This window comes from Lytechinus pictus, chromosome 2, assembly GCF_037042905.1.
Source record: "Lytechinus pictus isolate F3 Inbred chromosome 2, Lp3.0, whole genome shotgun sequence".
NCBI lineage: Eukaryota > Metazoa > Echinodermata > Echinoidea > Temnopleuroida > Toxopneustidae > Lytechinus > Lytechinus pictus.
The window spans coordinates 46813597-46825858 of NC_087246.1; the positions used below are offsets into that span (position 1 = coordinate 46813597).

The 12262-nt window shown below is 38.2% G+C and overlaps 1 protein-coding gene across 2 annotated transcripts in view; it reads left to right on the plus strand.

Annotated features, from left to right (window-relative positions):
• The first annotated feature begins 4318 nt into the window (after nucleotides 1–4318).
• The window catches only part of LOC129254165 (Fanconi anemia group A protein homolog), a 51642-nt gene continuing 43698 nt past the window's right edge, over nucleotides 4319–12262 (plus strand). The window contains exons 1-2 of one of the 2 annotated variants that reach the window (XM_064094954.1): nucleotides 4319–4414; nucleotides 9151–9236. In XM_064094954.1, coding sequence (XP_063951024.1) covers nucleotides 9182–9236 — 55 coding nt within the window. In that variant the 5' untranslated portion in view covers nucleotides 4319–4414; nucleotides 9151–9181. Of the gene's footprint in view, nucleotides 4415–9117; nucleotides 9237–12262 lie in introns of those variants that run through there. The other variant, XM_064094953.1, reaches the window with a different exon arrangement.

Here is a 12262-nt window from a genome sequence, read left to right on the forward strand (position 1 = left end):
TAGTCAAGTACGACTATACGCTGGACAGAAGTAGAATAGATTGATTACTGTATTACATCTTGGGGAAGCAGTGCAAAAATACATTTAGATAAGATACAAAAACTTCAAAATAAATATGCCAGAATGCTTTTGAAAAAAGATTATAATACATCACAAATTTCTTTGTTGCAGTCACTGAAGTGGCAATCAGTAGATCAGCGTATAAAATATCAGTATTGTGTTCTTGTATATAAAATAATGAATGATTTAGTTCCAAATTATTTAAAACCTTTAGTATGTAAACGGCCCGTGAAATACAGGGCACGGTATTCTTTACGATGCCCCCTTCAGCTTCCCAAAGCTAGAATTGAACATAAAAGAAAATCTTTCGCATATGTCGGACCCAAATTATTTAATGCACTTCCTTCAAATTTACAAGTTTGTACCTCCTTGTTAGTTTTTAAAAAAATATGCAAAGCCTTTCATACGAATTGATAAAGTGCGAAATGATATTCCATTGATTTACAATGCTATGTATGTTTAAATTGTCACTTCCCACTCTATATTTTGCTGTTAATTGTTTCTGATGTTAGATATTTTGTATTTTGTATTTTTGATGTTGTTTGTTGTTGTTGTTCATAGTTATCTTGACATGTATTTTAAACTGCAGGGTGCCTTTGTAAAGCAGTTTTAAGAACTGAACAGGCCTACCCTGCAGTATAAAATAAATAAAACAAAATAAATAAATAAATAATAAATAAATAGGCGGATTGGTCCAGCGGGGGCGAAGCGATGGGGGGGGGGGGGAGAAAAGAAGAAAAGAAATAAGATAAGATGAGAGATAAGATAAGATGAGATAAGATAAGATAATTAAGCTTAGATAATAAGATAAGATAAAATCTGATAAGTTCGGAAGAAAAGTAAAATAAAACAAGGGGAGGGGGTTAATAATTAGAAAATAAGAAAAATTTAAGGTCGATCATATAGGCCTAGATATCTACATAAATAAAAAAATTTGCACGCGTTTCACGATCGCAGTGCTCATAATAACTCATAACATTTGGCTGAAAATTTTCAGCTTAATTGTCAATGTGCTAATTGTCCGTTCGTGATTCGAATTTCTTTATTTTAGCACTACATCCTGTCCATGATTACAATAATAAAACCAAATTTTTAACTCGCGCTAAATACTCGCCTTGTTTCATTAGTGAGATTATCCTCTTCATGATCCTTGAAATACTTTTCTTATGTCAGCAATCAGCATCAGTGGCGTACCTAGGATTTTCCACAGGGGGGGGGGGGGCAAATTCGTCCACCAAAAAAATTGACAAGCAAAAAAAAATAATAATAAATTTAAAAAAAGGTCTTCAATCACAAATAAAGGATTTCGTACCCAAAAAAAATTTGACAAGCAAAAAAAAAAAAAAAAAAAAAAAAAAAGGGGGGGGGGGCAGGGATGTATCCCTTGCATGGGTTGCCACTCGTCAGGGGGGCAATCTGCCCCCTCTGCCCCCCCCCCGTAGGTACGCTAGTGATCAGCATGTATAACATTTCAAGCTCTCGCTTTGCATTTATTATGCAAATCATTCATGATTTCAAAGTATGCCCTTTTTAAAGTTTAGATTGTAAAAATTTTAGCTCGCGTTTCGCACTCACATTATTTTTTTGTGAGATATATATCTTCCATTTTTCCCATAACAGTGCTTAAAATGTTCTTCTGCGGGTCAGTATATCAACGATTTCAGCTCTCATTTACACATCAATAATTTGTTTAGGAAGATAAGCCTATATGGCTAAAAGAGGTAAATAGAATGTCCAAAGTTTCAAGTCAGAATAATAAAAAAAATCAGATCGGGCTTTTAGCTCGCATAGAGTCATTTAGGAAGATACCAGTAGGCCTACTGGGCCCCGTCTTACAAAGAATTACGCCAATCCAATCAAGTCAAGTATGGAAATCCCCCGGGAAACCAAACCCATTAATTAATGTAATTATTTTTTCTTCAGGAAATTTGCACAATGTCCTTTGTCAAATAAAAGAAGCACACTGAAATTTAAAGAAAAAATATAAATGTATAGTACACATCATATTTAGAAAATATTTTGAACAAAACTGGATGTGGTTGATTTCATCAATCTTAACTCTTTTCGGAGCCATCCATTCTTTGTGATTACAAGAAGTGAATATGAACCTGGAGACCGTTTCATCAATATTTTTGTCAGACAAGTTGTCAGATCTGACGTCTAGCTTTTCGTGAATTTTATTGGCTGATCGAGAACCACTGTTACTAAGGTAACTGTCAGATAAATCAGGACTTGTCGGATAAAACGTCCGACAATTCCTTTCATGAAACGCTCCCCCTAGTTTCAGGTCGGAACATCAAAAATGTTGAACTCGCGCTTCTTGCTACTGTTTATTAAGATACATATACTGTTCTTTAAGAAAAACATATTACATGGTCTAGTTTGATCAGGTCAGAATATCAAAAATTTTGAGCTAACATCAATCATTATACATGTTAGCCTATGTCAATGATTACAAAAGTGCAAGTTTTCAGGTAGGAAATATATTTAGTTAGATACCTATCCTGTTCATGAGTGTACATGTAATATACGAAAAAGTGCTTTGAATGTGTAGTTTTCAGGTCGGTAATAAAATATTGCAGCTCGCGCTTCGTGCTTGCATATTTTTAATTAGATACCCATCCTGTTCGTGAATACACAAAGTACTTAAAATGCCATTTCGGTAAGGAAAATTTAAAAGATTTCAGCTCGCGCTTCGCACTCGCATCATTATTATTTTTTTTATTATTGTTTACATTCTCATCCTGTTCATGGTGTCAAATTTCATGTCTAGTTCTCAAGTCGGAACTTATCAAAAGTGTTCAGCAAGTTTATAGGACTACCCTCTCCACAAAAAATAAAAATAACAAAGATTTTAAAAAAAATCACTCAATGGCAAAAGCTCAATCCGCTCCTGCCTATATAAGGGGTGCTCTAAGACCTGGGTGCTCTCGATCTCAAAAATATATACCGCTACACCCCATTATAAAAACTGCTTTTTTTTTTGGAGGGGTGTAGTTTGATACAAAAATAGTTTGAACATATTAGAGAGAGGGTGATATGAATTCGGTGATGGCATCTGAAAATTTATAATTTATGCAAATTTCATTCAAAAAGCATGCAGCAGAAAGTAGTTTCATATTCATGGACCAGAATCACAACATTGGAAATTTCATCAGAACCGGACAAGGAATAACAAAGTTGGGATATTTAGGATAGGCCTATTAAAAGCTTTCCATTATTTCAGTAAAGCAGTTGGATATGTAATAAGTAGCAAGCTAATGATGTCATATCCACAATCAGTATTTAATTTAAGAATAGCTGTACGCAGACATTTTTCACCAGGGGTGGGGGAGGGGGAACAGCACGCATAAACTTTTTTGAAAAAAATAAAATAAGCAAGGGAGCAAAACCACCGCGCTTGTTCTTGGGGTGCTTTTGCCTATTTTAAAAGCAGAATTGAAGGATTTCTTGTTGCATCCTATTGGTGAATTTTGTAAAAATTGTCAGTAAAACAAATGTAAGTTTTAAAATTTCTGGGGAGGGGGACTGCCCCCCTGCTGCCCTGCTGCCTGATGTTGCGTACGGCCATGTATTCAAGCTTTGTCTAACAAGAATGAAAAATAAAATGAATAGACAACTGATTTAATGCATAAGATATTCACTTGCTGCAACTTGTTTGGTTTTAAGAGAAAAATGTAATACACACATAAACGCATGAAAATACCAAATACGTTATGATTTGCTTCCCCTCCTCCTCCTTCCCCTTCTACTTTTCTTCCCCCTTCTCTTCTTCCAGAAAATATGGGTGAATCCTGGGGGGGGGGGGGGGCGGGGGCTGCGAAGGGTGCCGCGGCCCCATATTGGCGGCGCCAAAAATAATCATTAAAAAAAAACTTAAGAAAACTTGGAAGAAAAGGAGGGAGAAGGAGAAAAAAGGGGAAAAAGTTTACTCTTAGGCCTATTCACAATGATACATTTCTTTTCTTCTTCCCCTCCTCCTAAGATCTTCGTTTTCTCCTCTTTCCTCCTCCTCCTCATAGGCGGATCCCCCCAGTGGGGGGGGGGGCGAAGGGGCCGCGGCCCCATTGTATTGGCGGCGAAAAAAAAGAAAAGAGAAAGAATAAAGAAGAACAGGATCAAGGAGAAAAACAGGAAAATCATTGGATATTTATATTCTTCTTTTTCTTCTTCTCCTTCTTCTTCCCCATGGCCTCTTTTCTATTCTTCTTCATAATTTTTCTTTTACTTTTTGCTCTTTTATTTTGTATTAAAAGCTACCATACTCAGGTTTTCAGCGCGATGTTTGACTTTGTCTTTGACAAGATTAATTTCAAGAAAGGGCAAGAAAGTTTACGGAACAATACTGCAAATTGTTGGCAACCATTAGTCCGGGTTATAACTGAGCAAGGTGCCACTTGGAGAAGGAGAAATTTTCACATAGTGCCTCTAGACCAGTTCTTTACGCTGAATATGAATATATGAGGTAAACAGGCTGTATCCTGAAAATTAACCTGTGAGGGCGCTTTTTTCAAAATGGCCGCCATATTTTCCGAGAATTTGAATTTTCGTACATAGATTTTGACATAAGCATTCAATTGCCATAAAATTAGTGTCATATGAAAGCCAAATAAATTTCCTACAATTTGGTACTATTTATAGGGGATAAGTAGGTCATTTGGCTGAGATTTTAAGTAGAAAACTGCATTTTTTGTAATTTTTTCCCAAAAATTGAAAAATTTACAAATACATGATTTTACATAATTCTATGAAAAATTAATCAATTACCTTGAAATGTTCCTGAAAACTTTATTGATATACTATTATCATGTGGATGAAATTCCAACTCTGTATCATTATTTTTAGCAAATTTATAAGGTATCAAACTTGAATACTTCAATTCCAGAAATGTCGCTTTTTTGTATGCATTTCCATAGATTAATACGTATAACATGTATAATACATACTATGTATAATACATGTATGTATAATGTATAGTTAAAACTTAAATGATATTATCTCCGCTAGTTAATCACTTGCAGAGTTAAGAGTAGGCTTTTCTCTATCAGCTACATAAAACAAAATGTTGGCACATCGAAGCCTAACATTTTCAGGGGGTGGGGGTGTCGAAGTCCCCCCCCCCCCCCCGTTCCTATATCATGTTGTTGTATATTGCCTATTTGTTAGAAAAATAACTGTTTTTTAGAGCACCCATTGAGGCAAAAGGCATTTCTGTTATATAGTACATCCACTTTAATTACTTTAAAACCACTTGGAGAGGAAAAGAGTAGGCTTTGTTCTACCAGCTACATCAAAAGAAGTGGCACATCGAAGCCTACCCCTCTCGGGGAGGGGGAGCTTTTGCTTAATGTTGCCAATTTATTTCAAAATTCACAACATTGAGGCCAAAAAGCGTTTGTGCTTTGTTGTACACCCCATTTTATTGATTTGAGACCACTTAGAGAGGAAAGATTAGGGTAGAGTAGAGTTTACCAGCTACATATAAATAAGCGCTGGCACGTCGAACCCTAGCCCTCTCAGGGGATGTCTAAGTCAACCCCCCCTCCTCTATATCATGTATATTGCCTATTTTATTGGATATTTCACCATTTTGGATCACCCATTGAGGCAAAAGCGCGTTTCTACTATATAGTACAGCCAATTTTATTTTCTTGCAATGACTTGGAGAAGAAAGAGTAGGCTTTGCTCTATCAGCTGTAAAGAAGTGTTGGCAAATCGAAGCATATCCCCTTCAGAATGTTCGGGGGCTGTAGAATTTACCTCACCAATTTTCGGTATTTGACTATCTATTGGACATTCACAATTTTGGATCACTCATTAAGGCAAAAGGGCGTTTCTACTATATCGTACAGCAAATTCTATTTTCTTGCAATGACTTGGAGAGGAAAGAGTAGGCTTTGCTCTATTAGCTCCATATAAAGAAGTGTTGGCAAATTGAAGCCTATCTCATTCAGGCGGCTGTAAAAGTTACCCCACTAATTTTCGGTATTTGGCTACTTGTTGAAAATTCACCATTTTGGAGCCCCCATTGAAGCAAAAAGGCGTCTCTGATATATAGTTCTGCCACTTTTATTGCCTTGAAACCGCTTAGAGAGGAAAGAATGGGCTTTGCTTTATCAGCTATAAAGATGTGCTGGCAAATAAAAGCCTACCCCCTTCTGGGGTCTGTTGAAATCACCCCCTCCCCCCTTTGCATTATTACCTATTTATTGGAAAATTCACAATTTTTGAGCCCCCATTGAGGTAAAAAAAAGCATCTCTCATATATAGTTCTGCCACTTTTACTGCCTTGAAACCAATTAAGGAGGACAGAATATGCTTTGCTCTATCAGCTACCTATAAAGAAGTGCTGGCACATTGAAGCTTACCCATCTGGGCGGCTGTCAAACCATCCCACCCCTTTTGCATTATTGCCTAATTATTTGAAAATTCACAATTTGTGAGCCCCCATTGAGGCAATATGCACTTCTGCTGTATAAACACCCGATTTCATTTTCTTGAAACCATTTGGAGAGGAAGAGTTTGGAGAGTAGATTCCCCTCTTTCAGCTATATATGTCGAATTGCTGCCACATCGAAGCCTGACCCACTTCAGGGGACTATAGATGTTACCCCATCTTTTGTACGATTTTTTGCCAATTCATTGGAAAACTTGCCATTTTGGAGCCCCCATTGAGGCAAAAAAGGTGTTTCTGGTATATAGTAGAGCCACTTCTTTATATATAGCTGATAGAGGAAAGCCTACTCTTTCCTGTCCAAGTAGTTTCAAGGCGGTAATAGTGGCAGAACTATATATCAGAACCGCCTTTTTGCCTCAATGGGGGCTCAAAAATTGTGAATTTTCATATAAGTAAACAATAATGAAAAAGGGGCGGGGTGATTTCAACAGCCCTCTCATGGGGATATGCTTTTATTTTCCAGCATGTCTTTATATGTAGCTGTTTAAAGCAAAGCCTTTATTCTTTTCTCTCCAAGTGGTTTCAAGGGTGAAAAAAGGCAGAACTATATATCAGAAATGCCTTTTTGCCTCAATGGGGGCTCCAAAATTGTGAATTTCAAGAGGGGGGGGGGGAGTTTTTTCGACAGTCCCCTGAAGGGGCAGGCTTTTATTTGCCGGCACTTCTTTATGTGTGCCTGATAAGGCAAAACCTATTCTTTCCTCCCTAAGTGGTTTCAAGGCAGTAAAAGTGGTAGAACTATATATCAGAACGCTTTTTTGCATAAACGGGGGCTCCGAAATGGTGAATTTTCCAATAAATAGGCGATAATGAAAAAGGGATTGGGTGATTTCAACAGCCACCCGGAGGGGGTAGGCTTTTATTTGCCAGCACTTCTTTATATTTGGCTGATAAAGCAAAACCTATTCTTTCCTCCCTAAGTGGTTTCAAGGCAGTAAAAGTGGAAGAACTATAAATCAGAAACGCCTTTTTGCCTAAATTGGGGCTTCAAAATCGTGAATTTTTCAATAAATATGCAATAATGCAAAAGGCATGGGGTGATTTCAACTGCATCCCGGAGGGGTAGGCTTTTATTTGCCAGCACTTGTTTATATATAGCTGATAGAGCAAAGCCTACTCTTTCCTATCCAAGTCATTGCAAGAAAATAAAATTGGCTGTACTATATAGTAGAAATGCCCTTTTGCCTCAATGGGTGATTTAAAATGGTGTAATTTCCAATACACAGGCAATAAACATAATATAGAGGGGGAGAGGTTGACTAAGACAGCCCTTGAGAGGGCTAGGTGTCGATGTGCAAGCGCTTCTTAATAATGTGTAGCTGATATACCAAAGCCCATGCTTTCCTCTCCAAGTAATAGCAAGAAAATAAAATTGGCTGTGTGATATAATTATAGTAGAAATGCCCTTATGCCTCAATCATGTCAATGAGTGATCCAAAATGGTGAAATTGCCAATAAATAGGCAATATACATGATATAGAGGAGGGGGTGGGGTGACTTAGACAGCACCTGAGAGGGCTAGCGTTCGATGTGCTGCGCTTATTTATGTAGCTAGTAGAACGAACTCTACTCTTTCAAATCAATAAAATAAATAATAAAGCACAAACGCCTTTTTGCCTCAATGTTGGGTCAAAAATGGTAAATTTCCAAATAAATTAGCAAGTAGCAAAAGGGGAGGGGTGATCGACTTCCACATCCCCCCCCCCCCCAGAGGGGTGGGCTTCGATTTGCTACTTCTTTTGATGTAGCTGGTAGAAAAAAGCCTACTCTTTTCCTCTCCAAGTGGTTTTAAAGTAATTAAAGTGGATGTAGTGTACAACAGAAATGCCTTTTACCTCAATGGGTGCTCCAAAAAACAGTTATTTTTCTAACAAATAGGCAATATACAACAACATGATATAGGAACGGGGGGGGGAGTACTTCGACACCCCCACCCCCTGAAAATGCTAGGCTTCGATGTGCCAACATTTTGTTTTATGTAGCTGATAGAGAAAAGCCTACTCTTAACTCTGCAAGTGATTAACTAGCGGAGATAATAGCATTTAAGTTTTAACTATACATTATACATACATGTATTATACATAGTATGTATTATACATGTTATACGTATTAATCTATGGAAATGCATACAAAAAGCGACATTTCTGGAATTGAAGTATTCAAGTTTGATACCTTATAAATTTGCTAAAAATAATGATACAGAGTTGGAATTTCATCCACATGATAATAGTATATCAATAAAGTTTTCAGGAACATTTCAAGGTAATTGATTAATTTTTCATAGAATTATGTAAAATCATGTATTTGTAAATTTTTCAATTTTTGGGAAAAAATTACAAAAAATGCAGTTTTCTACTTAAAATCTCAGCCAAATGACCTACTTATCCCCTATAAATAGTACCAAATTGTAGGAAATTTATTTGGCTTTCATATGACACTAATTTTATGGCAATTGAATGCTTATGTCAAAATCTATGTACGAAAATTCAAATTCTCGGAAAATATGGCGGCCATTTTGAAAAAAGCGCCCTCACAGGTTAATTTTCAGGATACAGCCTGTTTACCTCATATATTCATATTCAGCGTAAAAAACTGGTCTAGAGGCACTATATGAAAATTTCTCCTTCTCCAAGTGGCACCTTGCTCAGTTATAACCCGGACTACATGCATCGAGTGCATTTTAAGCCCAAGTCATCAAACACCCTTCATGAGATATTAAGTAAGACTTTTTCTTTTCTTTAACAATTTAAAAATCTCTTTCCATCCCAGGATCAGCCATTCATGGGCTTCGCCTTCGGTGCAGAGTCGAGCCGGAGCCCCGACCCTAGCCGGTTGGCTTAGCGCGGCCGCTCGGATCGGCTGCGCCGCGCTGGCCGCTGGCTAGACCAAAAAAAGCTTCAACAAGTTCAGTCTCTGTATTTTGGTTGTTCCGCTGAACTATGTTGGCTCCACTCACCAATACATAGACTGAAGAGTTGTTGGCCTGTAGCCGTAGGTATAGACAGTGTATACCGTAAGGGCACTAGTCTAGTAATAGTATTCAACCCGTTTGGTCTAGTTTGAGTTTGACTTTGGAGAGTTTCCTCAAAAAGTCAAATACCGTATATAGAAATATATAATTTACCTGAATTTCAGACCCGTCTTATTTCCAAGAGCAAATGCTGGTTATTCTTTTTCCGTTATTTTTTTCTTCAACCAGTTTACTGTGTGCGCGGGTGATCGAATTATACGGCGATGGATTTTGGTACTAGTATTCAACCCGTCGGCACTAGTATTCAACCTAGCGATGAAAGATGGCCCTGTCTCTCAATCTGCCCTTGTCCCATCCGACTTTGGACTAGACCATTTGAGATGAGACCAAACAGGGAATTAATCAAAGCCAGAGACTTACACTACATAGATCTACCTCGAGCGAAGTTCGTGCAGGCTCCACTCCACTTCACTACCGCTACACTACGCTCCACCTACCCGAACTTCGAGACCATGGACTCGATCGGATATTCCGAGTGACAAAAGGTGGGATTTTATGGGGAGAAAATACAAAATCCATGGAACATCACGATCTTTAAAAACAAGTACAACTAATATTCTTACTTTACACAAAGTTTCACCTTTTTTCCATGCTTCTATCAGTCTCAAAATTGATGATTTAGAGCCAACATGAAGTTCCTCACACGTATAAATATTAATGCGCTGCCGACTTCAAAACATCGCATGCGGGAGGTACCGGGTCTGGTCCGATCTCGGACCCTCGCGCGCATGCGATGTTCTGAAATCGGCAGCGAATTATTACGTGTGAGGAACTTCATGTTGGCTCTAAATCATCAATTTTGAGACTGATAGAAGCATGGAAAAAAAAGTGAAACTTTGTGTAAAGTAAGAATATTAGTTGTACTTGTTTTTAAAGATCGTGATGTTGCATGAATTTTGTATTTTCTCCCCATAAAATCCCACCTTTTGTCACTCGGAATATCCGATCGAGTTCATGGTCTCGAAGTTCGGGTAGGTGAAGCGTAGTGTAGCGGTAGTGAAGTGGAGTGGAGCCTGCACGAACTTCGCTCGAGGTAACATAGATCTAGATCTAATTTAGCAATCTAAACCCTTTTGAGATTTGCTATCAATCCTCACTAGGTTGAATACTAGTGCCATTCAGTGCAAAAGGCCATCGCCGCATAATTCGATCCTCCGCGCATACAGTCGACAGATTGACAAAGAAAATACCGACAACAGATTACCCTGGAAATAACAAAGGTATGAAATTAAGATAAATTCCCTATTTCTAAATATTTTGGGGAATATGTCAAAATCTTTGAATTATGCCGGGTTGAATACAGAGCTTCCAAGTCTCCCGGATCCTGCGGGAGAATACTGGATTTCGATCCAATCTCCCGTTCTCCCGACCCCATGCCAAAATCTCCCGGATAATTGTGATTTTTAGCTGTTAAATTGTAAAATTCATACAAACGACTGTTTTACGAGTCTAGCATGTTCAACTCCCTTTACACCCACGTGGAAACTCCTTATCACATTTTCATTTTACCCAGTTACTTTTACCAGTTTTTGTATAATCGTACATTGATTTCCAATGTAAATGAAGATAATTTTACCGAACGACTGGTGAATTAGTCTAACAAGCAATTTTTTTTCTTCTGGTTCTGCAATGTGCATGTGCGTGATGGAAACACTTTAGCGGCACTCCATGCCTATGCCCCGGGCCCCCGACGCGCCCCGGCGCAGCACTGCCTGGTCTCCGGCAGACTGCGCCGCGGCAGGAGGCTATGCGAGAAGGGAAGTCCGATGTATTTTTCGGAAGCTTGTGTGCGCTTTATTCGAGCTGAAACTGTGGATCAACGATGGGTTACTATTATAATTACACCCTGACTTTTAGGAATAATTTTATTGACAATCCTGAAGAACAGAAGCAAAGTGGAGATTTTTTTTGCTTACTTTTACTTGGGTTGATCGGATTCGAACATTTTCTCTTTCGTGAGTGAGCTAGCTTGGCGCTGGCTGGCTGTGCGTGCTTGCTACAAAAAGGCAATTTTCACAGGAATCCCTCGGCCCTCAGACTTTAAACAGGCCACATATAAGTCTTTACAGGGCCAGGCAAGCTCATCTTCCACTACTGCAGCCCTTTCCCCCTCTGGACAATAAAGGTATTTTCTTGTTAAATGCATTCTTTTGTGAATCATTTTATGTTCTACTGACTTGCCTGAAATCAGGCTTGAACTTATTTTTTTAGTCAATGACAGACAATTCATCATTTCATGAAATCTCTCTAATGTGCATTTAATCTATGTGCCAAAAGTTTTGGTCGTTTAGACAGCTGTCGGATACTATCAAATGTTGTTTCTTAATGAGTTTTGCTACCCAAAACTCCCGTCCGTGGGACATTTCGCCGCGCGCTCCCTCACAAAATCATACCTCCGCGAAATCTTCTGGATTCTATCATACCAATGTTGGCAGCTCTGTGAATACTAGTACCCATACGATACTGTCTGAACTAACATTTTATAGGTCACGATAAAACTGTTTTTTAACTTATTTAAGTGAAATTATGGTTTCCATTGCCATGGCATTGCCAGGGAAATATAAATAACAGTCCTCTGGATGATCGAGAAATCTTTCATCTAACACATTTTCACCTAAGGCTAAGCTGACAGTTTTTCTTGCAAGTTCCCATCTTGAATGACGTTATCCTTATACTTTTCAATGTCTCGATATATCGAATGTCGTCTGCTACCT